The 25,887-nt window shown below is 47.8% G+C and overlaps 9 protein-coding genes across 9 annotated transcripts; 5 read left to right on the top strand and 4 right to left on the bottom strand.

The window, feature by feature from the left end:
* Positions 1–684: 684 nt before the first annotated feature.
* N7533_007973 (RNA-binding protein) lies at positions 685–1,118 on the bottom strand (the record flags this gene model as incomplete). The annotated part of the gene is made up of 2 exons (XM_057104623.1): positions 685–985; positions 1,075–1,118. 2 exons carry the CDS (start codon positions 1,116–1,118, stop codon positions 685–687), a joined length of 345 nt encoding a protein of 114 aa, XP_056959580.1.
* A 448-nt stretch (positions 1,119–1,566) lies between these two features.
* Positions 1,567–3,846, top strand: N7533_007974 (GTPase-activating protein GYP1; the record flags this gene model as incomplete). Its single annotated transcript, XM_057104624.1, has 8 exons — positions 1,567–1,590; positions 1,666–1,681; positions 1,806–1,953; positions 2,034–2,350; positions 2,436–2,519; positions 2,582–3,462; positions 3,523–3,615; positions 3,682–3,846. 8 exons carry the CDS (start codon positions 1,567–1,569, stop codon positions 3,844–3,846), a joined length of 1,728 nt encoding a protein of 575 aa, XP_056959581.1.
* Positions 3,847–3,947: 101 nt separating this feature from the next.
* On the bottom strand, positions 3,948–5,342 carry N7533_007975 (dimethyladenosine transferase; the record flags this gene model as incomplete). Its single annotated transcript, XM_057104625.1, has 5 exons — positions 3,948–4,632; positions 4,707–4,771; positions 4,830–5,051; positions 5,114–5,147; positions 5,209–5,342. The coding sequence occupies 5 exons, from the start codon at positions 5,340–5,342 to the stop codon at positions 3,948–3,950; spliced, it is 1,140 nt and encodes a 379-aa protein (XP_056959582.1).
* Positions 5,343–5,588: 246 nt separating this feature from the next.
* N7533_007976 (U4/U6-U5 snRNP complex subunit PRP6) lies at positions 5,589–8,596 on the top strand (the record flags this gene model as incomplete). The annotated part of the gene is made up of 3 exons (XM_057104626.1): positions 5,589–5,971; positions 6,090–8,376; positions 8,453–8,596. 3 exons carry the CDS (start codon positions 5,589–5,591, stop codon positions 8,594–8,596), a joined length of 2,814 nt encoding a protein of 937 aa, XP_056959583.1.
* A 646-nt stretch (positions 8,597–9,242) lies between these two features.
* N7533_007977 (Transcriptional coactivator SAGA-type complex Ada1/Tada1) lies at positions 9,243–14,830 on the bottom strand (the record flags this gene model as incomplete). Its single annotated transcript, XM_057104627.1, has 10 exons — positions 9,243–9,928; positions 10,165–10,273; positions 10,393–10,667; positions 10,788–11,046; positions 11,369–11,451; positions 11,533–11,694; positions 11,759–12,802; positions 12,856–13,246; positions 13,306–14,655; positions 14,774–14,830. The coding sequence occupies 10 exons, from the start codon at positions 14,828–14,830 to the stop codon at positions 9,243–9,245; spliced, it is 4,416 nt and encodes a 1,471-aa protein (XP_056959584.1).
* A 1,589-nt stretch (positions 14,831–16,419) lies between these two features.
* On the top strand, positions 16,420–17,010 carry N7533_007978 (putative multicopper oxidase; the record flags this gene model as incomplete). The annotated part of the gene is made up of 1 exon (XM_057104628.1): positions 16,420–17,010. One exon carries the CDS (start codon positions 16,420–16,422, stop codon positions 17,008–17,010), a length of 591 nt encoding a protein of 196 aa, XP_056959585.1.
* Positions 17,011–17,429: 419 nt separating this feature from the next.
* N7533_007979 (uncharacterized protein) lies at positions 17,430–17,936 on the bottom strand (the record flags this gene model as incomplete). Its single annotated transcript, XM_057104629.1, has 2 exons — positions 17,430–17,458; positions 17,543–17,936. 2 exons carry the CDS (start codon positions 17,934–17,936, stop codon positions 17,430–17,432), a joined length of 423 nt encoding a protein of 140 aa, XP_056959586.1.
* Positions 17,937–19,983: 2,047 nt separating this feature from the next.
* N7533_007980 (uncharacterized protein) lies at positions 19,984–21,132 on the top strand (the record flags this gene model as incomplete). The annotated part of the gene is made up of 3 exons (XM_057104630.1): positions 19,984–20,145; positions 20,220–20,756; positions 20,878–21,132. The coding sequence occupies 3 exons, from the start codon at positions 19,984–19,986 to the stop codon at positions 21,130–21,132; spliced, it is 954 nt and encodes a 317-aa protein (XP_056959587.1).
* Positions 21,133–21,452: 320 nt separating this feature from the next.
* On the top strand, positions 21,453–22,703 carry N7533_007981 (uncharacterized protein; the record flags this gene model as incomplete). Its single annotated transcript, XM_057104631.1, has 1 exon — positions 21,453–22,703. The coding sequence occupies one exon, from the start codon at positions 21,453–21,455 to the stop codon at positions 22,701–22,703; it is 1,251 nt and encodes a 416-aa protein (XP_056959588.1).
* Between the last annotated feature and the right edge of the window lie 3,184 nt (positions 22,704–25,887).

The raw sequence follows: 25,887 nt of genomic DNA on the forward strand, positions 1-25,887 counted from the left end.
ATCCGCTGTACTATATGTAGGGCGCTCGCAACAAAGGTTCGCGGAAGAGACCGATCTTTCAAATTTCTTCTGTTTCAGTTTCACACTTGGGTCTGAGGTGGCTGAACTTTTTTTTTGACTCCGCGGTCCTTGGCCTGGACCTTGACCGAGATATGTATGATATGATCCCCACGAGTCCCTCTTCCAAGGTTTGTTTTTGCAGTTTCATTCTGGTCTCCTGACACCGAGGTATTGAAAGTTTTGTTTCGGGTGGGTTTGACAGTAGGAGAAAATCTGGTGTAACTCTTTCTGTTTTGCAAGTTGCCGATGACCGCCGACGAAGGCTCCCCTCCACCAAACACCAGCACCATGCATTGCACGAACAGTGGATGAATTCAGTCCGAAACCTGCCATTCATTTCCAGACGGCCGAGAATAAAATGGCCCTTGCAACGACCCCACAAAGCTCATTCAATCTTCTGCAGAAAATTTTCTCGCAGCCAAGAAGTGAAGCCGAATTTCCTGTCCCTTGAGAGAGCCAGCATGCCAGCCAGCAATATATGTATTCCGTGAATAGCAATAGACACCGCCCAGATATCTCGATTGATAGCATTGATTGACCTCGAAAATCGAAGCCGAAAACAAGAGCAAAACAAAATTAAATCAAGTGGGTGGGGGAGGGGGGAGGGGGAGGGGAAATGTGGACTCACCCATCTTCCTTAATTCCTGTACCGGATCCAGAACCATGAGGTTCATGGTCTGCGTTAGGAGCTTGCGCGGATACAGCGGGGGCCTGGGAGCCATTCTGATAACCTGTATTGTAATCTTGCTGGGGCGCCTGGTATGCGGGGTATGAATCGGGGGCCGAAGATTCGTAAGAGGGGACAGCAGAAATAGCAGTAGCAGGTTCCTCAGCGGGAGTAGGAACTGCGGCCGCGACGGGTTCGGCGGACTTGGATGTCTCTACTGCGGAAGTAGTGCGGTTGGTTGATTCATCGGCATCATAACTAAGTGAGAGTAAAGCAATTAGAGATGCGATTCACAAGAAATGGAGTTGAGGGGGAAAAAAAAGAGGTGAGAAAAAAGGATAACGTACAGATCCGCGAAGAGATCCTCCTCGAGATCCTCCGGTTCAGCCATGTTGTGAAGGTGTTGAGATGGCGTGTAAGGGGACAATGCGGAAGGAATTGACAAGGATCTGAAGATAAGCAAAGTCTGGTGTGTAAAGTTAAAAATCCGACGTGAGTGGCGTGAAGTGGAAAGTGATGAAGTGGTAATCTCCTCTCTGTCTGGGCCCCCTTGGAGGAAAAGGAAAAGCGGAGGATTTGGCTTACATACGCACGGGTGCTGCAAGGCCGTCGACGTCAACAACCACCTTTGCTTCCATTACACCCTCTCGAGTTTGTCTCATCTGTGAATACAAACGCCCTACTCTCGCGCGCACGGCTACTTGGCTCTAGCAATGGATTTGGATTTCTAGAATCTTTCTTTCTTCGTTGCTATATGGCTCGGTTGGCGCATCACACTACATACCCCGATTACTGGAGCGCCCCGCACTTGAAACTCGTCAAGATCACAGTTGACAGCTATGGCTAATAAGAAAGGACAGCAGGTGAGCCTCTTTCTTCTATATTCCAACTTCATTTGACAACAAATATTGGGAGATCTGAACTGACAATTGACCCAGGAAATGGTCCAGGTTGGTTCGTATTATATCGCCTCGCGACTTCCCCATGATCTATCAAGCTAATCCAAGCTGGTCGAGCTGCAGACAATTCCGAGTATGTGATACACTATTGAATTCTCCCCATGCTTCCAATTTTCGAGTTCGGACCTCAGTGCTGACTCCTCCCCCAAGACGCGCCGATTCTCCCTTCTGGGCTGGCCGATCTGCGTCTCTTAACCAGGGACAGTCGAAGACATATGGCCAGAACACTGTTGTTGGAGCTTCATATTCCCATGCGAATATAGGACAGTTCGTACCCCTTTTTTAGTTCTCTACTTCACTCAATTGATTCATCGGGAAATCCTACTGACAAACATCCTTGTCGGTAGAGGCACCTCGACCCATGCGCGCCCACGAACCCCACCTCGAACATCATCTACAAATGCCCCATCCCCGTCATCCTACCTAGGCCATCGAACCGGAAACGTCGCGTCCCCGCCCCATAAAAGCTACACCGGTCTCATGAAAGAAGGAATGGATGGTTGGAGTGGCAATCCCACCCCGGAGGAGGACGATGACGATGACGATGAAGAAGAAGATCACATTGTATATGATGACGACGAAGACGAATTTGGACTTCCAAGTCTCGCTAGCATGAGAAAGAAAAAGCCCGCAGCCTCTAAATCAAAGAACATCGGCCCGGGTGGTAATATTGGGGGGCTATTCATCCTCCCTGGGATTCGGGCTTGCATCAAGCAGCAGACAGCGGGCAAATAGCTCGGATATTGCAGAGGAACGCGGTACACCCATGTATCCCACCTCGCGCAAGAGCGACGAGAAAATCCTCCGCCCTCAATACAAGGATATCTTGCAAGGTCAGTCAGAATACATTTCAGAATTGTCGCATAGCATGAGTGCTAACTTGTGGGCGATCTAGATCCGGCAAATGCTTTGAATCTTATCAACCATTCTGCGCCCCCCACGAATGCTTCTGTCAAAGACCGGGAGATACACTCAAGCCGCATCTCAAGGATCAACAAGTTCAAGCGCATTCTCCAGGCCAGCACCGTTTCGCTAAACGAATTACGGGATCTCGCGTGGTCTGGAGTTCCAGAGGAAGTGCGCCCAATGACCTGGCAGTTGCTTCTTGGATATCTGCCCACAAACAGTGAAAGGCGAATTTCGACACTGGAGCGGAAGCGCAAGGAGTACTTGGACGGAGTTCGACAGGCATTCGAGCGCGGCAGCGGGGCAGCTGCAAACCCGCCTTCCACCAGCACAGGTCGTGGCCGGGGGTTGGATGAGGCTGTATGGCACCAGATCAGCATCGACGTTCCTCGCACAAGCCCTCACATCCCACTATACGGCTATGAGGCTACACAACGATCATTGGAACGGATTTTGTATGTGTGGGCTATCAGACACCCGGCCAGTGGGTATGTACAAGGAATCAATGATCTGGTCACGCCATTCTGGCAAGTATTTCTTGGTGTGTATATTACGGATCTGAATGTGGGAGAGGGTATGGACCCTGGACAGCTACCCCGAAGCGTTTTGGATGCGGTCGAGGCCGATACTTTTTGGTGTCTGACCAAATTACTCGATGGGATTCAAGATAATTACATCTACGCCCAGCCGGGGATTCATCGGCAGGTGAGAGCTCTACGTGATCTAACGAGGCGGATCGACTCGGCTTTGGCCAAGCACCTGGAGCAAGAGGGCGTGGAGTTCATGCAGTTTAGTTTCCGGTGGATGAATTGTTTGCTCATGCGGGAAATGAGCATCAGGAATACCATACGCATGTGGGATACTTACATGGTATGTTGCGCCGTTAATAATTTTGCTGCAGATTTATACTAATACTCGTGGTGTTTTTAGGCCGAGGAGCAGGGCTTCTCCCGATTTCATCTTTATGTTTGTGCTGCGTTTTTGGTCAAATGGACGGATCAATTGGTCAAGATGGATTTCCAAGTAAGTATCTTATTTTTCACAGTCTGTACCGCTGTGAGACAAGTCTAATGTCTAATGATCTAATAGGAGGTTATGATGTTCCTCCAAGCATTGCCTACAAAGGACTGGACCGAGAAAGATATCGAACTTCTGCTGAGCGAAGCATTCATCTGGCAGTCTCTTTTCCAGGACTCAAGTGCACATCTTCGACCGCAAGGCGATGTGCCTCCTGAAAATGGTATCTTTTATTGAAAGTAATCATAATTCATCAATCACACACTGGACTCTATAATAGTCTGGCGCCTCAACAAGAAGACTTAACTTGAAAGTTCAAGTCCCATCCCAAGTCCCACTCAGTTAAAATGGATTCCCTTCTGGTTGAAGGCCCAAAGCAACTTCAGGAAATCATTCTCGTCGCACATACGCGCGCGCTTCTCGCCAAGACCAGTTTCATCTTCCAAAACCGAGCGCACCTTCTCACGCACCAATTCCGCAACCTTGCCCTTCTTCTTCCGCGGGTTCTGGCCCTTGAGCGCCTGCGCAAGGCGGGAATTAGTCTCCTCCTTAAAGAAGTCGGGAACATCATCGTCATCCATTTCCATGACCTCGTCCGCCTCCTCGCCCTCGGCGTTATCGCCATCTTGTTGATCGCCCATGTCCATGACATCGCCATCGGCATCTTCGGCGGGTCCGTCCTCAACGGCAATATCGTTCTGCGCACACCAGGTGCGGTAGTTCGACTCGAGGACGCCCATGATGGTAGGCGTACCGATGAAACTGGATCGTAGAGTTTTGTTCTTACGCACAAAGGCAATGCGAAGCAGACCGTCCCACTCATCATAGTCAATCTGTGGCCTGGGGACCTTGGGAACCATCCGGATGACGCTCGACTCAACCAGGGGCGGCGGCTTGAAGTTGTTCTTGCCAACTTTCATGATGTGGTCGATTTTAGCCCACATTTGCGCGTTCACTGAGAGACGACTGTAGAGCTTGTCGCCTGGTTTGGCGAAGAGGCGCAGGGCGAATTCGCGCTGGAACCTGGGTGGGAAATGTATGTTAGTTTCATAGGTCGAATGAATGGGTGTCGCGCAGTATCGCAGTGCACTACTTACATGAGAATGCAAGAACGGGGTGCCGGGTTAGTCGCCAGCAGCTTGAATGTAAGAGGGGAGGAAATCTAGACAGATATTGTTAGACTGAAATCAACCTTTGTCATTCATTTTGGGAAAGCATACCTGGTAAGGAGTATTGCTGATGCAGACATCAAAGTATGGCAACTCAGTCTTCATCACATCGCCGAGAATAACCTCGAGACGCTTCTGGGCCGGAGTGCCTTGGAAACGCTTGGTGACTTCGGCCGCCATACGAGGATCCAGTTCCACCGCAATGACCTTCTTCGCCTTGTCCAGAATCTTTGTCGTCAAGTTACCAGTACCGGGACCGATTTCGAGGACGATCTGTTGGGTAGAGTGAAGTTTTAGCGGAGTTTCTGGATGTCCCCGCAGAAAGAAATACTCACGTCACTTTGTTTCAGATCGGCTTTGAGGACAATTCTAGAGATTGGGAGATTAGTCTCAGTCTCAGTAGGTTATATAATTGCAAACTTTAACTCACTGCTCGGCAATACCGGGGTTCTTCAAAACGTGTTGACCGATATCTGTGTTCATCTTAAAGATAGCCTGGGCTTTCGCAGCCGCCCCGGCATCTGAGGCTGCGTTGTTGCGCTTCTTCTTGTTGACTTTGGGCATTTTGAATGGGCAAGCTTCACAGCTTGTATGCAAAAGGAAGATTCGTATAAAATCTGCAAAAGGGGTGCAGTTCAATTGTGTTCCAAAAGTCCAAAGTTCCAAAGTTTCCAAAGTGGGCGACTTTTTTTGCCGCAAAAAGATAAGATTGTCGGCGGCGGATCTACTTCTTTCCGGCCCTGCTTGCTTGCTATTACAACTCGTACTTGCTGCTCTTTGCGACTTACTTCAAGCTGTCGCAGCGTTACCATGGCGTCCGGTCGCAAGGATTTCCTCAGCCAACAGGCGCCTGAGAATTATGTCGCTGGTCTGGGTCGTGGTGCGACCGGTTTCACCACTCGTTCCGACCTGGGTCCCGCGCGTGAAGGCCCAACGCCAGAACAAATCCAAGCCGCATTAACGAAGCGCGCAGCGCAACTCGGAGCTGCAGCACCCACCGCATACGGAAACAACTCTCGCGAGAAGGGAGGCAAAGATGAGAAGGAAGACGAGGGTGACGATGAACGTTTCCAGGATCCCGATAATGAGGTCGGATTATTTGCCTACGGGCAGTTCGATCAGGAGGACGACGAGGCGGATCGCATCTACCAAGAGGTAGATGAGAAGATGGATAAGCGGCGCAAAGCTCGAAGGTTAGTCCTTTCTTTTCCTCTGCTCCCCCCAATCCCCCTCTGTCCCGTAAACATCTTGTTCATCGGGCCAGTCCTCTATTTGGATAGATTGCCGACTATATTCGCTCGCCATCAACAGGGAAGCTCGAGAGCAGAAAGAACAAGAGGATTATGAACAGAAGAATCCAAAGATTCAACAGCAATTCGCCGACCTTAAGCGATCACTCGCTGCCGTTTCCGAAGACGATTGGGCCAACCTCCCCGAAGTTGGTGACCTTACAGGCAAAAATCGACGAGCGAAGCAAAACCTACGTCAGCGATTCTACGCCGTACCGGATAGCGTCATCGCTGGCGCGAGAGACTCCGGCCAATTCGATACAACCATTGCGGAAGATGGAGCCCAGCCTGAAGGGGAGGCTGCCGACGGAACCATGACCAATTTCGCAGATATCGGTGCGGCGCGTGACAAGGTCCTGAAGGTCAGGCTGGATCAGGCCGCGTTCGGATCTACAGCCGCCAATGATGCCTCTGGAAGCGCCACTAGCATTGATCCCAAGGGATATCTCACCAGCTTAACACAGTCTGAGCAGAAGGCAGGAGAGGTCGAGGTGGGTGATATCAAGCGAGTTCGAGTTCTGCTGGAATCAGTCACCAAAACCAATCCCAAGCACGCACCTGGCTGGATTGCACTCGCACGTCTGGAGGAACTTGCGGGCCGTATTGTTGCGGCCAGACACACCATCGCCAAAGGATGTGAGCTTTGCCCGAAGAGTGAAGACGGCTGGCTGGAGAATATCCGACTTAACGAAGGCCATAATGCTAAAATCATCGCTGCAAACGCCATTAAAAATAACGACCGCTCAATGAAGCTTTGGCTGGAGGCTATGAAGCTGGAGACGGATCTGCGTGCGAAGAAGAATGTACTGCGACAAGCCATTCTCCATATCCCTCAATCCGTCGAAATCTGGAAAGAGGCGGTGAATCTGGAAGACGATCCAGCGGATGCGCGCCTGTTGCTGGCCAAGGCCGTTGAGATGATTCCTCTGTCAGTGGAACTTTGGCTGGCTCTTGCTCGACTGGAGACTCCCGAGAATGCGCAGAAAGTTCTCAATTCTGCCCGCAAGGCTGTTCCTACTAGTTACGAGATTTGGATTGCCGCCGCTCGTCTTCAAGAACAGATGGGTACCTTTGAAAAGGTCAATGTCATGAAACGTGCCATCCAGTCTCTCGCCAAGGAAAACGCGATGCTGAAGCGAGAGGAGTGGATTACGGAAGCTGAACGCTGCGAGGCGGAAGGTGCCATCCTTACTTGCGGCTCTATCATCCGAGAGACTCTTGGATGGGGTCTGGACGAAGATGATGACCGCAAAGATATTTGGATGGACGATGCAAAGTCTAGCATTGCCCGAGGAAATTATGAAACAGCCCGAGCCATCTATGCATACACCCTGCGAGTCTTTGTCAATCGCCGATCAATCTGGCTTGCTGCCGCCGATCTCGAACGTAACCACGGCGATCGGGAAGCCCTATGGCAGGTTCTCGAGAAAGCCGTTGAGGCATGCCCCCAGAGTGAAGAGCTCTGGTTACAACTCGCCAGGGAGAAGTGGCAGGCCGGAGAGATTGACGATGCTCGACGTGTCCTTGGACGTGCTTTCAATCAGAACCCCAACAACGAAGATATCTGGCTGGCCGCCGTCAAACTCGAGGCTGACGCCAAGCAAATCGACCAAGCACGTGAACTGCTCGCCACAGCTCGTCGTGAAGCTGGAACGGATCGTGTCTGGATTAAGAGTGTTGCTTTTGAGCGACAGTTAGGAAATGATAACGACGCGCTGGATCTCGTCACACAGGGTCTTCAATTATACCCGAAGGCTGACAAGCTCTGGATGATGAAGGGACAAATCTACGAGTCTCAAAAGAAATTCCCCCAGGCACGCGAAGCCTACGGGACAGGTACCAGAGCGTGCTCCAAATCAGTACCACTCTGGCTGCTCGCCTCCCGATTAGAAGAAAAGGCCGGCGCCGTCGTTCGGGCTCGTTCTGTGCTCGATCGAGCCCGTCTAGCCATGCCCAAGAGTGCCGAGCTTTGGACAGAAAGCGTGCGAGTCGAACGCCGCGCAAATAACATTCAACAAGCGAAGAACCTCATGTCAAGAGCCATCCAAGAGATCCCAGCGTCTGGTCTACTCTGGAGCGAAAGTATTTGGCACCTGGAGCCGCGTGCTCAGCGCAAGTCTCGCAGTTTAGAAGCTATCAAGAAGGTGGACAACGACCCGATCTTGTTCATTACCGTTGCGCGGATCTTCTGGGGTGAGCGACGACTGGACAAGGCGATGACCTGGTTTGAGAAGGCGATTGTCTCAGACAGCGACTATGGTGATGGGTGGGCTTGGTATTATAAATTCTTACTGCAACATGGAACAGAGGTTAGTTTCAATCTGAGAGTGAAAGATTCTTTAGGCACGAGAACGGGAACAATTTTCTAACGAACATTCTGCGCAGGAAAAACGAACCGATGTTGTCTCGAAGTGTGTCTCGACCGAGCCTAAGCATGGCGAGGTTTGGCAATCAATTTCCAAAGATCCGGCCAACGCGCAAAAGTCGACCGAGGAAATTTTGAAGATGGTTGCAGACACAATTAATTAAAGTAAAGCTACTAGGCTGTATCAACATGCAATGAAAAAAGGCGTTTTGGACATGGAATGGAATTGTTCTCTAGCTACTTTTTTTTACAATCCAAGTGATGAATTTCTAAACTATGGCAAATGTATAAAATGAAAGAATTTGATTCATGGGTATCGAACAAGCATGGTCTCTTCTAATACCCAGGTACAACCCTGGCAAGAGACCACCGCCATCGTATCGTATCTGTCTGTGCTTTTTGAAGTTTTCCAACAAGCTAAGCTCATCTGTGAGTGAAAAAGGGGGTATGTACTTTACATCGTTTAGGGGTATTAGCCCCATAAAAAAAGAGAAAGAGATAGAGAGACAAGGAGAAACATAGAAACAGCGCAATAGCAAAGCCCGAAGGATCTTCAAGAGAACTCCAGAACCAAATGCATGAAATGGGCGTCACAGGGCGTGACAACCGCAATAATCCCAGACGCCATGATCCTCCAACCACCCACGAAAGACCGAAAGGGAATAATAAAAGGGAAATAGAAGCCGCGTTTGGAAGGTAAAGGGGCGGGCTGGACAGGGCAAGAGAACGTAAAAGGAAACAGAAGAAGAAGCAGAAGCAGCACAGGGTATCAATCAATCTCAATCAAACCTCTCAGTCCAGTCAGTCCAGTCAAGCAGCCAGTGACAGACACTCATCAAGTAAAGAGCCCAATTGATCTCGATCAGCCACCGTCCCACCCTCCCACTCCCACTCCTCGAACGAATCATCATCATCAAGATCCATTTCATCCTCCGTTGGAGCATGCTTGATTTCCCTGCTCTCAACTTCAGCCCCAACCCCATTCTCCAGCGCCCGATCCTGTTTCTCAGTCTCAAGCTCGTCTTCCAAATACCCGCCCACAATCTGGTCAATGATCAAGGGCATATGCCCCAGCACACCACCACCCAACTCAAGCGTCAATCGCAAATCGCGAACACCGAGTGCCCTCCGCGTCCCCGCTTCCCTCGCTTCAACAGGTAACAGCCCCGTAGCCGTATCCTTAACAATCTCACCACGTGTAAAAGCAAGCTCCTCCCTTTCCAACTGCTCTCGATACTTGCGCTTCATCATACCATTAATAGTTCCCGAAGGCCCATTGGACCGTGTCCGAGAAAACACAGCCGATAATACCTCCTTAACGAACGTGTCCGTCGCGATCGCCATGAATTCCGCGCAGGGTAGACCCGCACCGCTGGGGAGGGACTCTTCGTAGCACATGGGTACCATGCGTGCGTGGATCGATTCGGCGTCGGGGAATTCTCCGGTCTCGGCGGCGAGGGGCTGTGCGTAGCGTTTTCGAATTTCTAGTTCCCAGTCTACAAGTGAGGTGATTTGTTAGATGGAAGTCCTTTTCAAGTCCTGGTCCTTGGGGGTGGGGGTCGAGGCCGAGGTCCAGATCCAAATCCAGGTTCAGGACCAGGTCCGGGGGAGGATCCCGAGCCTAGGCCTGAGCCTGAGATGCGAATGCGAATGCCAGTGTGAGTGCGAGCGCGAGCGCGCGTGTCATATCTGGGCACTGGTTGAGAAGATAAAAGTAAATGATTGTCCTTACTGGTTTTGTTTAATCCGCCTGCGCTCGCGGGAACTTGGCTTGGGAGCTTGATCTGCTTTGCTAGGTGGTATTCTTCCAGCTCGTTTGGCGCTGGATCGTTGGGGTCACGCTGGATAAAGTGTTAGTTAGCCATATCTTCACTCTTCCTGCCTTCTCCCCCTCCTGCCCGCGCAAGGCTACTACCAAGGCCATCGTCACGTTTTGGGGGAGGGTTATTTCAGCGCATACCTCTGGAATTCCCTTAATTCGTCTCCGGTCTCTGGGTGGTAATTGCATAACCTCCGTCTTCAATCTTTGTTCGGCGGCGTCGCCCGAGACCGGCTTGGAGACCATTGACGGCTTATCGTTCGCTGAAACCCATGTTGCGACGCCATGGTCGGGGAGGTCTCGTGTTAGATTGCCGACAATTGCGCAGACAAAGTTATTATGTAGGTGTTCGATTTTGGGGTCGGCGCATAGGATGGGGTCGACTCGCGACGCGTATTCATTTTGGTTATAATGTCCTGGGAGGGCGAGAGGTTAGCTTGAGCGAAGCGCAACATATTTCCATCTATTTGAAAAAGACAGAGGTTGGATTGTGAAATCCGGTATATCGGAGGTAACAGCAGCAGGGTATGTCATACCTAAAAGGAACAGAGCAGTGGCCTCCTTGTACTCGGCCCACTTGTCTCCGATGGCGGCCTTCAGGTCCGTATAAGAGTGTTCGAGATCGAGTCGCGGAACTGAGATGAGAGCCCTGGAAGATTTGACGGTCGACTGAGCGTTTGGTGTCGCACTCTTCGCCGGATTTGAGGCCGAGTCGGTGCGACTCAGGGCGGCCGGGTCGATCTGCATGGTTGGAGGACTCGCAGGAGCGCGACGAGGCGAGGCCGAAGGGTGGGACTACGCATTCATGTAGTAGGAGATTTCCGCAGCTGGTTATAGTGGGAGATGAGATGAAATGTGCGTTGAGATGATGATTGATGATGAAAAGGTAAGGAGTGATGGAAGGAGGTTGGAGAGTGAGGTTCCGCCGTGCGGTTCCCCGCCAGAAACGGATGAGTCGCCCCGAATTCAGAGCAACTGGACTACAAAACACACAGAACATAGATATTAACAGATATAGGTACCCAAGTACATGGATTTACAGCCGATGAGTATACACATATGTGTTGCACTAGGTTAAATGATATTTAGATGATTATCTCTACGCTAATTGCATTACATCCTCACTCAGTACGCCAAAGAGCTGTCCGATCTCCGCAATGATCTCCATAATCTCCTGTGACAACTGGCCAGTTACAAGAACTGCAAAAAATATAAGCATATTTCAACCAAAAAACACCACAACAACGTATATAGGTCAGGGGATTATGGCACAAGACTTACTGTAAGCATACAACAGGGCACAGTCCTCGTCGGTAGTTAATTGCGAGGCCTCATGGTCCTGACGATATCGGTAGATACGAGCCAGCAATCTGTCGCGAGCATGGTCGATGCTGGGGAGAACATCGCTCAGTGGATATTCAAGCTTCATAGACGAAGCCATCACTGTAACAAGGTTAGAAGGTCTCATTAAGACACAAACCCGTCTCCTCATTGACCCAAGACGTACCAGAAAGAAGATGGCTGATACGAGCCGACAGTTGTCGTCGTTCATTCGCAGTATACCGAAGCAGACAAATCTCGCCCGCGGTCGCCATATCAGACTTCATTAATTCGAGATTCATCGCGTGAAATGCATTCGTCATGTTTCGGGTCCGTCGGATGATAGTAGTATAAGTACTGTCCGCGAAAGCACTTCGCAGTTCAAACTCAGAGCGCGCCGCAGCCAGAAGAGATTCCATACGCGAGAGGAATCGCTCCAGCTCGAGTCTCTCTCGCGCTGTCATGTAGACAACAGACCGGCCATTCTTCTCCATACAAGATAGAGGGTCCCGTTTCCACACGAGACCCAATCGTAGCCAAAGAAGACTGAGGCCGTCCTTCAGTCGTTCTCGTGCACTGATGGGCCAAATGAGTCGAGTGATAATGACACCCCAGATACAACCGGAAAACACGGCCACAACTCGATGAAGTGCAATTTCGGAGATGATGGGCTCTTGACCACCTTCATCTTGCGACCCGCCGCCTTCTTTTTGGGAGAGTGAATAGGCATAGAGCACAGACAAATTGTATGTGAGCATGATGAACCGTCCCATAGGCCCATTGCCTCGGACGATAGTGATCCATGCAGTCCAAGCAGCCATAAGCCAGCCGAAAAAAGCCAGTCCGAAGACATTGCCGCTTGTACTGATCCAAGCCACAATTGCACAAACGGCTCCGAGACATGTTCCAAAGAAACGGGCATAACCCGTGGTATTGGAGGCTCCGATGGTCATTGAGCAAACAAGCATGTACGAGAGTAATCCCCATTCGCCTCTCCAGTGTGTGTAGAATGGACGGGTGGAAGGGAGGAAAGCCGGCATGGCATAAAGCGCAGCACCCGCTCCAACCTTGATCGCGTACTTGGTATCATCGCGGCGGAAAAACTCGAGGGACTTCCAGAGACGATAGCCAAGTCGTTCCTTGACGCTTCTCTCAGCACCGGGTCGTAGACGAGCCTGAGTGTGGGCAGCATTACGATTCTCTGCGCGTAACGGGGCCATAAAGGAAGCTTCTGTGGTGTAGTTAGTATGGTTTGCACGAATTCTGGATGTGGGTACGGCAAACCTCTTCGAACGACATGTTCCCCCTTGTATTTCCAAAATTTCAACCAGCTCCAGGATCGCCCATTGGGTCTTTCCTCCGATTCGAGCTGCAATTCATCTAATATCGCGAGTAATTCGTGAAGTTGCTCGCCGAATTCTAGTAGCGAGAAACTGAAATGACCACAACTGGCAGATACTTCCTCGAGATCTGCTTCGGCTTCTGGAGTCTTCATTTTCATGGCTTGCGTTTGCTGGTAGAGCTGTTTTAGTGTCTTCTCTCGTGATTCGCGGTAGAGCTCAAGGGCACGGTCTAAACTCATGCGGAGACGACTGTCCACCGAAACTTTGTAGGTTGGGGCTGCGCCGAAAGGAATCTCGTTGAATATCTCTTTCATTGTAAAAGCCAGTGACCGCTGTCGACTATTAGCTTTATAGGTTCTTGTCTCTTCTTCCCTTAGGGAGGGGAAATTACCATAGCCGGTCCTAGATGTGAAATAAAGATCGTGAACACATCCGCAGGAAGCAGAGCGTTTCTCTCATTTGAATCGTCTTTTTTGTTTGATGACTGGGAGTTCAATGTCCCGCTTGGCGAATAATCTTCCTCGGAACGCTCCTCAATCGCTTCCAGGATAGATCCGTCAGGAAATGACCATGATCGCTCAAGAGAAGCGAAATAGTCAGGGCGAAGGCTACCCCCAGGATAGCCGTTTTCACTCGATGGCCCAGACTCCCGTGCGATTGTCTCTCGGATCAAGCTAAATTGCAAAGAAGCCGCACTGCGCAAACCTCCCAGATTATGGGTGATATCTTGCACCCAACGGACAAGATTTTTCTCCAGTCTATACTCCTTTTCGGTACCCGCCACAAAGTGCTCGAGTTTTGCTTCGCGAACTAAATTGTCAAGCTGACTGTACGCCTTGCGGTGTTTGGCTTCGGCTTCAAGAAACTCCTCCGACTTAAGCACCTCTTCAGAGCCACTCAGAAAGCTCTCCGTGATCAAGGCTAGCATGACAGCCAATTTATCTGCCGACGTCACCAGATTCGCACGGAGCTTTTTCCGCGCAGAGATGGGGAATATCAAGAAGGACACCATCGTGGCAGCAACCACACCCATGATCACCATTTTCAGGACCTGGGAAATCTTCCTCAGAGACAAATCCCCGCTCTGAACGGCACCTTCTTTTGTCAAAACAGTGATGGTCGAGAGAGATGTGAGCGAACAAGCAACATTGACCAGAGGATCACCAAGGCGCTGCTTCGTCCACCCGACAAATCCCAACCCACCTCCACAAAAAACAATCAAGACAAGCGCATGGCCAATAGCCGGCGCCATCAAAACATCCTGAAACAAATTTTCAAAGAGCATACTCGAAACGGACAAAAAGGTCGAATAACAGAACGCCAACATTGCGCAAATCAAGGCGCGGAACATACTCCCTTGAGACCTGGCCGGATGAAAGTACACCGTGACAGTAGCCACCATGTGTTTCCCATCATTCTGGCCGAGGAAATTCGAAATCGCCGGAATGAACGTCGCGCACGAACCGAGCAGGTAAGCAAGACTGAATTTCAAAATCCCAATGCCCTGCTCCGACGCGACAAATTGTTTCGACCGGCTTGCCAGTCCTCGCGCCCGCGCAGAGACCCGCTGTATGATTCCATCGTGGTAGGTTTCGATTTCGCCCGTGAGGAGTCCGCGACGCTCGTCGTTGGCGCTATCGTCACTGGCAGCCGCTGCGCCTGCGATGCTGGGGTTGTGCAGGTTCACGAGGCCTTTGACGCGTTGGCCGGTTCGGGGAAGGACGAATGTTGCCTGGCGTAGCTGTGGGTTTGTTAGATGGATTCGCCTACGCGGATTTGAGGGTTGTCTCGACGGGGGTTTTGTGTGTGAGAGCTTGAGCTCTCTCAAGCTCAGCTCTTGCGGTGTAGGATAAGCATACCTGAGGCCGCAGCAAACGGCGTGGAATGGAGCTACTTGGAGCTCCAGTCGTCGACATTACGGGGGTTCTCAGGAAGGAGGCGGCTTCATTGCGTGCGGAGCATTGTTGATGGAAGCTCAGCAGGAGATATTCCCTGTTTCTCTCCTCTCAGCAGTCTTGCAGGACAGGGCTTGCAGGTCTCCACGTTTCGCTGCCTGACGATTGGAAGCGGAGGAACCTGATGAGGTGGTCGGTGCGGCCACGTCTAGTGGGGAATGACCACGCACTTCACTACTTTCTAGGCAATGTCTAATGTATGAACACCGAGGGTGTAAATAGTAGTAAAGGGAGGTGGGATAGACAGAATAAATAGGTATGATTTATTGGGGTAGGATAGATGCAATGGGAAATGGTGGTGTTCTAGTATATAGTAATGTACCTGGTACGCACATTACTATTGCTACTCACACACAGATCTAGTAACCACTGGTAGCATTTTTATACCACAAACCTTGGAACAGATGCAAAAGAAGTAGTAAGTCCTTCCAATCATAAAATAAAGCTTCACCTCTTCAGTCGCCTCGCGTGTAACGTCTAAATTACCCGACAAACACAGCCAAAACGAAGCTTGACCAGATTCATCGAAGTTCATTGTTTTGGTTTGAATAATACAGTACTCCAGGGCTACTGTTAAAACATTAGCGATATCTTTGCCCGCTTCCTCCTCTCTTGTAGAGCTAGATGCATCATGCTTATTTGGTAAGGTTGGCGCACATTAGGGACACATCTTGTGCGGTACTAGTTACTAGTCCTTGTAAGTTGATCTCCCGCAGTTTAATACCTATTCATGTTTCCCGTCGCGCAACTTCTATTTTCATAAAAAGGTTTCCTGAACAGTGTTTCAATACTACATGCGTAAACACATAGGTGACCACTTAGATATCGTGGTAATTTTGGGTAACTCCGCGGACCTGAGAAGGGATGTTAGTACGAGGTCAACACCAATTATCGGTCATGACGTAAGAGACTTCCAATTACTACCATTACTGGTTCATATATAAAGAAAAGTATTTTAGTAATAATTTAAAGATCTTGTTTTCCTTCATCCAAAAAATCAACCTGCCAAATAAATTCCAAGTGGCAATGTCGAGGATCCTTTCTGGATTAAAAACGCCAGCGAGAGCGTGTCGGAATCACGGATACCTCACACTAGCAGCGAAATACCACCTTCCGTCACGTCGTGTAACCACGAGTATAAATGAAAAGCGCCAGTCAGAAAAGCGCCAGAAAGAAGATCACATGTGGAGCCTGGGACTCAGGACCATCTTATTCTCGACATCCATCATAACGAGCGTCATCGTGTATGCAGAACTGCAAAATCCACTCTATATAAACTCTTCACGAGGAGAGGCATATAGTCATTCGGAATAAGCGGCGAAAAATTCAGTTACAGAGCCAGTGAAACCATCTCCATCTTTCAATATGGACAGTTCTCGCGGGAAGAAGAACTCCGACGAAGTCAACCTACTTCCCAAAGAAGAAGCTTTACTCACAACTGCACCCAATGTCCCTCCACGAATAACGAGAAGCCACTCCGTCCTGCTCCAAGTGAATCTAGTGACTGCCACAAAGATAGAAAAATTGAATAACCAATATCAGTACGAGAAATGGAACTTCAACGGCTCAGTTCCTGGACCATTTATTCGCGCGAGGAACCATCGCTGACAAACCGCGACAATTCCGGCAATCCGAATAACATCGATTGCCATACCTTTTTGGGGCCCGGAGGAGAATCAGCTCTGACCACAGCCGAAGAAGGGCAGACAAAGACCGGGAGGTTTTGTCTCCAGTGTCCCGGGCTCTACATATACCACTGTGCCACCGCACCTGTCCCTGTACACATTGCCAACGGCATGTATAGCCTTATGTATGTACAGCCAGCTGAGGGTGACCTTACCCCGGTAGACCGGGAGTACTACGTGATGCAGAGTGAGTTCTACCACGAGCCGCCAGAAATGGAGGAAGATGGAAGACCGTCACGACGCGTGGAATTTTCGTATCCGAATGCGTTACGTGAAGAGCCGAGTGTCGTTGTATTCAATAGGCATGAAAGTGCAATGACAACGGAAAATCCACTGAAAGCTAAGGTCGGAGAGACCGTTCGCATCTTTTTCCGCAATGCAGGGCCCAGCCTGACGAGTTCTTTCCATGTCATTGGAAGTAACTTCATGAGGTATATCGGGACAGTGATGTCCTGAGTCCGCCAGGTCAATATGTGCAGACTGTTAGCGTTCCACCCGGTGATACCACGATCGTGGAAATGGAAATTCTCGTTCCTTGGACATATACGCTTGTGGATCACGCAATATTTCGTTTGGAGAAGGGGGCCATTGGGCATCTAAACGTTTCGGGTGAACCAAGGCCAGATATATACGAAGGTTCCGAGCCACCGGCTCCTTGTGCTAGATGTAAGCTGCACCCTTGAATAGGCCCCTTGATACCAGTGGTCGGTTTTTAAAAGTTGAAGTATGAATGAGTGTTGGTCGCTTGGCGATCAACGTGAATTTCTTGATATGGTTTCTACTAGGAAAACGAAGAACATGACCTACTACCTGGTTGTCTTTGTAAAGTTGTACCACAGTATATCTGCATACTTTCTTGATTCTTAGCCATTACATTATACCAGATATACACCATGGGGAACACCTTTGAATGGCGTGATTAAAGTTCAAGTTGCTTCCTAAAATTATCAGAGGTGCTTAGCATGATTCGATGGAAGATTAGACATACAAGAATCCTCTGATCCTAGCTTGAATAGCCCTTCAATGATATCTCGTCGATTGTCATTTGGACTTGATTTGCCGTAGAAAAGTAGTGCATCGCGATAAATTTCAGGGGAGTCTTGTGCATATCCTCGAGCGTCTTCCATAATCATTTCGTAAACACTGGTTTCGTGTAATGCATATGGTCCATCGCCATTGTCGCGTAGATCTGTGTATATACCGTCCTTGGCTCGTCCATCTATATGGTATCGCGCGTAGATTGCATCTCCATAACGCTTATCAGAAATCGCTGTGCAGTAGCGAGATGCCCATGGTTCAATCATTCGTATTCTCGCCGTTTTATTGATGACTTCTGTAACGGGGAGATCGAGAAACAGCTGTTCAGGTAGGGAAGATTCCATGTTTGCAATATCGTTCTTTATAACGGCTGGTGGGCTTTGTGAAATGGATTATTGCTCCAAAATTTCCACATTTAGCAGACAGTGCAAGAATTGGGGGAAGGATGGGAAACCTTGAGCTACTTATTCCATGGAAGCCACGGGTGCGTGGCTTTTATAGACTTGGATAAAAGAAGTGTGGGTCAGATTCGTACTGGCATTACGTGGATTTACAAGTCTCGATGGCTGGGCACTAGATAGGTGATTTTTGTTACGGAAATCAACGGTGTTGGTGCGGAAGTTCCTGGCCTATTCAGGCTTTACAGCTCTACATAATCAGCTCCTCGCCTATTTCATAGCCAACTTTGTCACCCTAAAGCGGCGCTTACCCCTTGTATCTTCTAGTATAGAATTTTACTTTGATGAATACCTAGCACATACGACCATAGGGTGTGGAGAACAGGGCTTCCCGTCCGCTCAGCCGTACTTAAGCCACACGCCGGCAGGTTAGTAGTATGGTGGGTGACCACATGCGAATCCCTGCTGTTGTATGTTTTTATTCACCCACTTTTTTTTTCCATGGGTATATAGTCCTTGCCGCCCTACCACTTCAGCCCTTCACCTGAGCGCGTGAAGTTCCAGGGCGGGTGACGTTGCCCCTCGGCTAAACCTTCTGTTCGATATTTCTCCCCTCTGGTGCCACTCGATTCCTTTTTTGTGTGTTCTAAGGGGCCAAAGACTATAATGCAAGTAACAAATGAGAAAAGATGTGTTTTCGCGCGACCGACAAGCGGCGATCGGCTATTTCCCTATTAGGTTAGACGGAATGATTGGCAATCATTGGCATTTGATGTGCGGCTTAAGTACGGCTGAGCGGACGGGAAGCCCTGTTCTCCACACTGGTCAGATGTACTTAATTTTGAGGAAATGTTATATAAGCGTGAAAAGATAATTGGGTTTGTCGCAAGTTGACGGTGTCTTTGCTGTTACATCGGCTGCATTTCATGGGCTAATGCGGCATCCACTGTGACTTGGACCATCGACTCAATTTTGTTTCATTACCCCACACATTCATAGGTGTCTTTGGTCTCGCAGAACATCCCAGGAGCCTGGAGCTGCTGTGGGATGACGTCGTTACGTCTACCAGGGCGCTTATTCTAAGTCTAAGTTGCCCTTTCGCCGCTGATATCTCAGCGATGACCCTCTCCTGACCAGGGGTAGTAAGGCAGATTGATGCATTCACTGGCTCACTTGGTGAAACCTCGACGACCTTTGTCGATATGAATATGGTATCTATCGACCCGCGGATTTGGAATCAGCAAGGAGGTGAAAGAAGGGAAAGGCGCAGCTTTGGTGGGGCTGTGTTAGAACTCGTATAGCGCGATCATTGCACTGACCGCTTGGGCTGATTTGAAATGCGGCTGGCTACTAGCGGTAAGACTCTATTCGGAGCCGCCTACCTTTACTCCATAAATACTAGCAAGTACCCCTTGGTGGCCTCCAAATCTTTGACCTTCATCTCTCCGATGAAATCTTCTCGAAACCATTGAGCGTTACAGTTTACCTCATATGACCGATCCATTTTCTGTGGCTGGGAGCGCGGTAGGCGTTATCTCCCTTGGTCTCACAGTCTGTCAGGGCCTCCTGACTTACTATGGGCCATTCAAAGCGTATGATGAGCAAATTCAAGACGTCGCAAACCGTATAACGGATTTCGACAGTACGTTGAAGGTGTTAAAAAATGTTTTAAACAACACCCAAATCTTCTCCTCTCCGTTGACGAGCCAATCAGCAAACGTTGCACTTGACTCCGTCTTTAATTGCCAAGAAGGACTAAACAGATTACGCAAGATGCTAGATAAATGCAATAAAACAAGTACGGGTCTTTTAGGGTCCATAATTCAGCTCAATCGGATAACGTATCCTTTCAAACGCGATACACTGATGACACTTTTGGAAACTGTAAGCTGGCTACAAGCTCATCTCAATACCACACTACAAACATTGAATATGTGAGTCAAAACTAGAAGAGGTAATTTATTTCGTCGCTAATCAAAAAACTTCAAGCGCTATGTTGTTGGTATCTCAGGAGCAAACAGACATCGCCCTTGCGTTTTCAGCATCGAATGCCCTCGATACTAGTCGGATGCTACTTAATGCTGAAAGGTCTGACCAGCGCGGCATGAGTATTGAGAATAGACTGGTAATACTTGAAGATCATCTGAAGCAGATGGTATGTCTGCCCTCTTATCCAAATTCCACACAATTCCAACTTTGATCTGATACTAATAATTTTGCTAAACTTAGCGAATGGAAAATACTCGCAACAAAGCTCAGCCAGTTCTCACACCAGGCTTACTCCGATCAGCGTTGGAGCACCAACAAATACTGGATGGAGAGTCGCATAATCACGGAATCACTATCATATCCCAGCGTAATCGAGGCCGAAAAAAATGCTCATGTCGCACGACATACTTCTGGGGAGAGCGTAACGCAGGTCTGGCTTCTACAAGCGGATGTGAGCTTCATACAGAAAGCAAAAACGTTGTGGATATACTCTATCGCAGGATATTTTGCAGATGGGCTCTGAGAGTCTCTCTTGAGATATCTTACTCAAGCACATTCGGAGCAGGAGGTTTCTCGATCAGTCCTAAACTTGAATTTCGTGCTATTGTGCCAAAGGAATCTCAAATATTCATCTGTCTTCATACTGCTGAGGAGAGTTTAAAATCGCGGGATGTCTCCACTGTGATCCAAAATACATACAATGCTCTTATAGAAGCCTTTTGTGCTGGTGAAGCATCAATGACTGATACTCTTCAAAGCGGCGACGGTATCCTGCATGTGAGTATCCTGAAGCCAATTAACTATAGATACTGTAGGGTTCCACATAGAGATATTCGAGAGATCCGGGTGTTGGAAGTCCTACAGTTATTTGGATGTCTTTCATTAACCACAACTACAGATAGTCACTGCCTGGCAACGTTATAGTTCTCACTGGGACTCGCGTTCACGACTTGTCTGGCGTTTGTTTATCCAAAATCTCTTACAAGCGGGCCTCTCCCCAGACCTCGTGAATTACCGCGGGGAGACTCCTGCAGACAACATGATTGATAATTTTGGTCATGAGAGCAACGATATGGAGAAGCAGCAGATAACGATTGATATCTGCTCAGACCTACTGCAAGCTGGGGGGGTATATGACCCTGCAATCCCTTGATTGGAGGCATCGAAAAAACGTTATCAACCCTTGCTACTACATGTACAGAGGAGATAGACGAAGGAATGATGAGTTCTTCGAAGACTTGAGCTTTCGCCTTATTTGGAGAATAGCTGATGAGAAAGGGCACCAAGGTAATTAACCCTCAGAGGACAATCTGAAAACCGTGACGCTGAATTAGAAAAAAGATATCCATCTCCCAGAAGAGCTAGCGCCTCTTATTTACAAATCGAGGAAACTCATGACCGCACAACTGAGAAGGACGATTGATTTTAAGGAATGGATCAATAGCTACACTCGTTGGGGGGGATGGTTTAGCTATGATTCTTCAATCTGGTCATGCAGTCCCAGAAGGCGCCCTCAAAGCGGCATGTGAGGCGAACTGCGAGGAGAGTGTTAACATATTGGTGAACGATTACAAATGCTTCATTGGATATGGAGTGCTCAAACTCGCCAGTTTGCATCCTAATCAGACCATTTCAAATGTCATTGTTCACGGGTTGATTCATCGCAGAAGGCAATTACAGGCACTTGCAGAGGAACATTTACCAAAAAGTGTCCGAGATCAATTACGCATCGAATCCTCAAGCCTACTAAATATCCACGCTTATGAAGCATACAAACTAATTCAAACAACTTCTATGTGCCTAGAAGGTCTTCTAGAGCACTATAGATGGTCGGTCTTTGACTGCATTGGTGTCAATTTTGATTTGGCTGAGCGATTATGGAGTGCTGGCTTCCGAGACGTGGATGAAATCGATCGTGATAATCAGACGTGTCTGACAAAAGCTTGGAGAACAACACCACCATGTGACTTAGAAGTCTTCCTGCAAAAGATCAATTGGCTGATCGGCAAAGGCGCTGATCTTCATCACCAAAACTTATCTGGATCGGCCTTGCATGAAATAGGAAATAACGTGGGATCAATTCTGTACTGGATGAAAGAAGACAACTTGAAACACTCATTATGGAAAATTTATTCGCTGAGTGAACCTTCAAAGGCTTTATTGAGAACAATTCTTTCTTGCAATACTCGAGATGATTGCAAATGTGCCTGTTCTCTAAATGGATGTTCTCCAATGACGACCCTTTTGAGCGGACTTTTGCCCACGCGAACTGACCATGATACTGCGGCCAAGCTCATTCATCTGTTTGCTGAATTATTGATTGTTGTTCTCTTTCCTTCAAAACTCGAGCCCGAGCTTGATGAGGCCTTAAAGAACCATTTGAGTATTGGCATCATCCGCTTCATTACATTCAAAAGCCTGGATATCACTCATACCTGCTTGTATGAATACAGAAAATTTGAGCCAGAAGAAATAAAGGAGATCCAAGACGAAGAAAAGCTCTTGATATTCGACCTCGAGAGGCTATTGGCACGGTTCCTCGAAGAATTGAAAATGCGTCAAGTGCAACTTCCGAGCTACATAACAGGCTTGTGGCGGACTAACATGGCTTCATTTCTATCAACATCAAGACCTCATAGTGCCAAAGAAATTACCCATATTCTTGAGTTGGGAGTTATTCTTGATAGCCACGAGACACAAGACGGGGAGACTTTTTCATCCTAGCAGTGACCGAAGACTGTTTAAAGTTGATAGGGTGCGGCTCGAAGATATCAGGGCTAAATCTTATCTCTACTGTATAGTCAATTCATAAATCCTTTTATTTTTACAGAATTGAATAATACAAAAGTACTGAATCATCAAACTGAAACTAGGATTGATCTAAAGAATATCAAGTATATTTTAAGGCTCTAAAGCGTTTCGATGCCAGGTTTATTTTACAATAATTACCAAATTATTAAAAGCCCTGGGGAAAAATGTACTCGTTCATCTTAGCTGTAGATAAATATGATTTTATGAAACCATTGATATATCATCAAACAATTATCTATTTCTCTTTCTATAATATAATATTGTTTGGATCTTTTTAAAAGCAATGTACTTCCATAAAGTAAAATTAAAGCCTCGGAATTTCCTTATTCTGGCCTGAAGGTCCTGACAGAGTCCTTGCAGTATCCTTGCAGTACACTTGGCTCTGATTTAATTATGTTAATTAATAGTAAGTTACTTAAGACATTATTTACAGATTTACAGATTGAGTGAATTTTGAGACTTGGAATATGATTTGATAAAACTATTTGTTTAGCCGGAGATACAGCCTTTGGAGAACAAGATTCTTCTTCTCTGTTTGTGGTAATATCTTTCAGAATATTATCTTATTGTCAGTATTGTCTAGATCAACCAAGAGATAATTGCTTTGTGTGATCTGTAAGCCAGAGTCTACTGAAACAGCAGCGAGGCGAATATGGGCCGGTGAGAAAAAGCAAATTCTTTTTCACTTTATTGCTCAAGCGCTTGGAGTATCCTGTCTAGACTTCCTATATCAAAATTCACGAATGTGACTTTTACGTGTCCGATTCAGCTCTTCAGGTAAAGGGATGAAGTGGGCGCCCGCTAGGGCGGCAAGCTGCCGAGGACAAATTCGTGGGCGCTAGGTGGCCACCGACATACAATATCTGTTGTATGTCCGATTTTAGTCATTTCTTTTTGATTCGCTGGGCAAATGCCCTTGCCGCTTTACCCTTCAGACCACTTTGTTTTGGCGTATCAGATCCGCTATTCAGACCACTTGTTAAACTGGATAATCTCCCGGAAGCCGATCCTGTATTATCCAGGAAATTAGTCTATCACAAGTCGCTTAATGACGTGCGCAAATTACTGGAGGTGGTCTATAACCAAGAACGCGCTACAAATCTAGATAACATCCTGTATCATATTCCTACATAGAGTTTTTGGGTCTTTATCACAGAATATTCAGTTCTTAAAGAAATACCCCAGGCAATCAAAATTTGGCCTACCAGCCTATACAAGCTAAGCAGCTCACCACTTTAAGCTTAGTAAAGTCTCAGATAAAGAAGCCCTAGAAGATACTTCAGATAATCGTATCCGAGAAGAGTTCAGGTTATTACTTCGTAGGCTTTATCTTATAGATAAAGAGGAATGTCCTACCTCTATACTAGGATCGACTATAGCTTGTCTTGTCCTTAATAAGAAAGCTATTATTATCCTAGCAGCTCTTCAATTTAGTGAGGAAGATACTTTAGAAGACTATTATACCTTTAAAGAGAAAAAGACCAGAGTTATAGATATCTTCTAGATTTGTGAGCCAACTAAATAGCCGGATTCAGACTCAAATACTCGCCCATACCGGGGCGCAGACGAGTGCCCTATAGTTTTCTTGGGGTCTTTATGCCTTAGGCTTACCAACGGAAGCACTTTGGACGAACTCTTCCCCTTGCAGAAGAGCTGTTATTGAAGAGGTGTTCATTTCGATCGGAATTGATTCTAATTTTCAATCCTTCTTGACTGTATGTTTGTGTACAAATTTAGGCCCTTGACGCTGCACCCTTACTGTCCCTCCCCCGGTCGTCTTTTCATCATTGAAGCTTGAGTATATCTATCTCGGCCAGCTATTTGACCAGTTACCTAGACCAATACGCTTAATTGGAGAACTCAAAGCTATTCACACGTGTTAGTCCATCGTTGGTGTTATATTTAGACCAGAATTCAGCAACAATGATTCACAGAGAGCTTTAAGAGACATGCAAGCATCCAAAAAAAGAAAAAGAAAACCCCCCAAAAAAAACCAAAAAGAGAAAGTGGTTTCACTACCCAAAGCTTGCAGCTTTCTTGACGCTATATGAATGTCTGACGCCGCTCTCATGTTTCAGAAGATCATCAGTAAGGCCACCTCTTAAGTCTTTCAGGTATTTACCAAAAATTCCGCTTACTCGCAAAACCTTTTTCAGATGTGCAGAGCCCATCTTCTCTCCTTTGAATAGAGCCAGCTGCCGTGCGGTAGTAAGTGCGTTGCGAATTTCGCGCCCATTAATGTCATGGCTGCTCAGCTCATCCAGGTTGTCAATGACATCCTCGAATTCAATGTTGTCTTCGTCTATATCTTTCAGACGACCCATGAAGTTACGCCATATCTTACGACGTTGGCTCTTGGTGAGGTTTTCGTAGTGCAGTGCTAGCTGAATGCGAGACTTGAATGCCTCATCAAAAGTACCCACTCGATTTGATGTTAATATCAAAATCCCATTATGGTATTCCAATGCACGAAGAAAGACCGAGACAAGCGCATTGCGATTTAAGTCTCTCATATCGCGCTCTTCAAGAAAAACATCAGCTTCGTCGAGTAGAACAACTAATTCAGAAATTATCAGTCAATTATCTTCCTTTTTCCGCAGCTGTAAAGTCGAATACGTACCACAATCCCATATTTTACCCAGGTGAAACGCTGCTTGAAGCATTGTTTCCACCTCTCTTGCTTCTGTACCCACATCACCGCAAGTGACTCGAAATAGCGGCTTCTCGGCGAATTCAGCTACGCCTTCGGCAGTAAAAGTCTTTCCTGTTCCGGGGCCCCCGTGGAGGAGCAGGATCAGCCCGTTTCCTTTACCACTAATGACATCTGTTGACTTCACGCTAGTCAGCTGGTTCGTAACCAAAGCTTGAACGAGTTCTTTGATCTCTAAATCCACCACTAAATCCTTGAAAGCCTGTTTATTCCATGTAATATCTGAAATTTGGTCCACGAATAGATCAACTACTTGAAGTTAGTACACCTAGCAAAAAGCCCCTCGGGAAAGCATAGGTTGAGTCCGTACCCCATTTTTTGTGAAGCATGTTATATCCTGGGACCGTCGGAGGTAACAGTAAAAGAAACCCGTCTGGGAAAGGATCA

Source organism: Penicillium manginii (assembly GCF_028828005.1).
Source record: "Penicillium manginii strain IBT 31320 chromosome Unknown utg000005l:1.0-5665137.0:1.0-5668048.0, whole genome shotgun sequence".
NCBI lineage: Eukaryota > Fungi > Ascomycota > Eurotiomycetes > Eurotiales > Aspergillaceae > Penicillium > Penicillium manginii.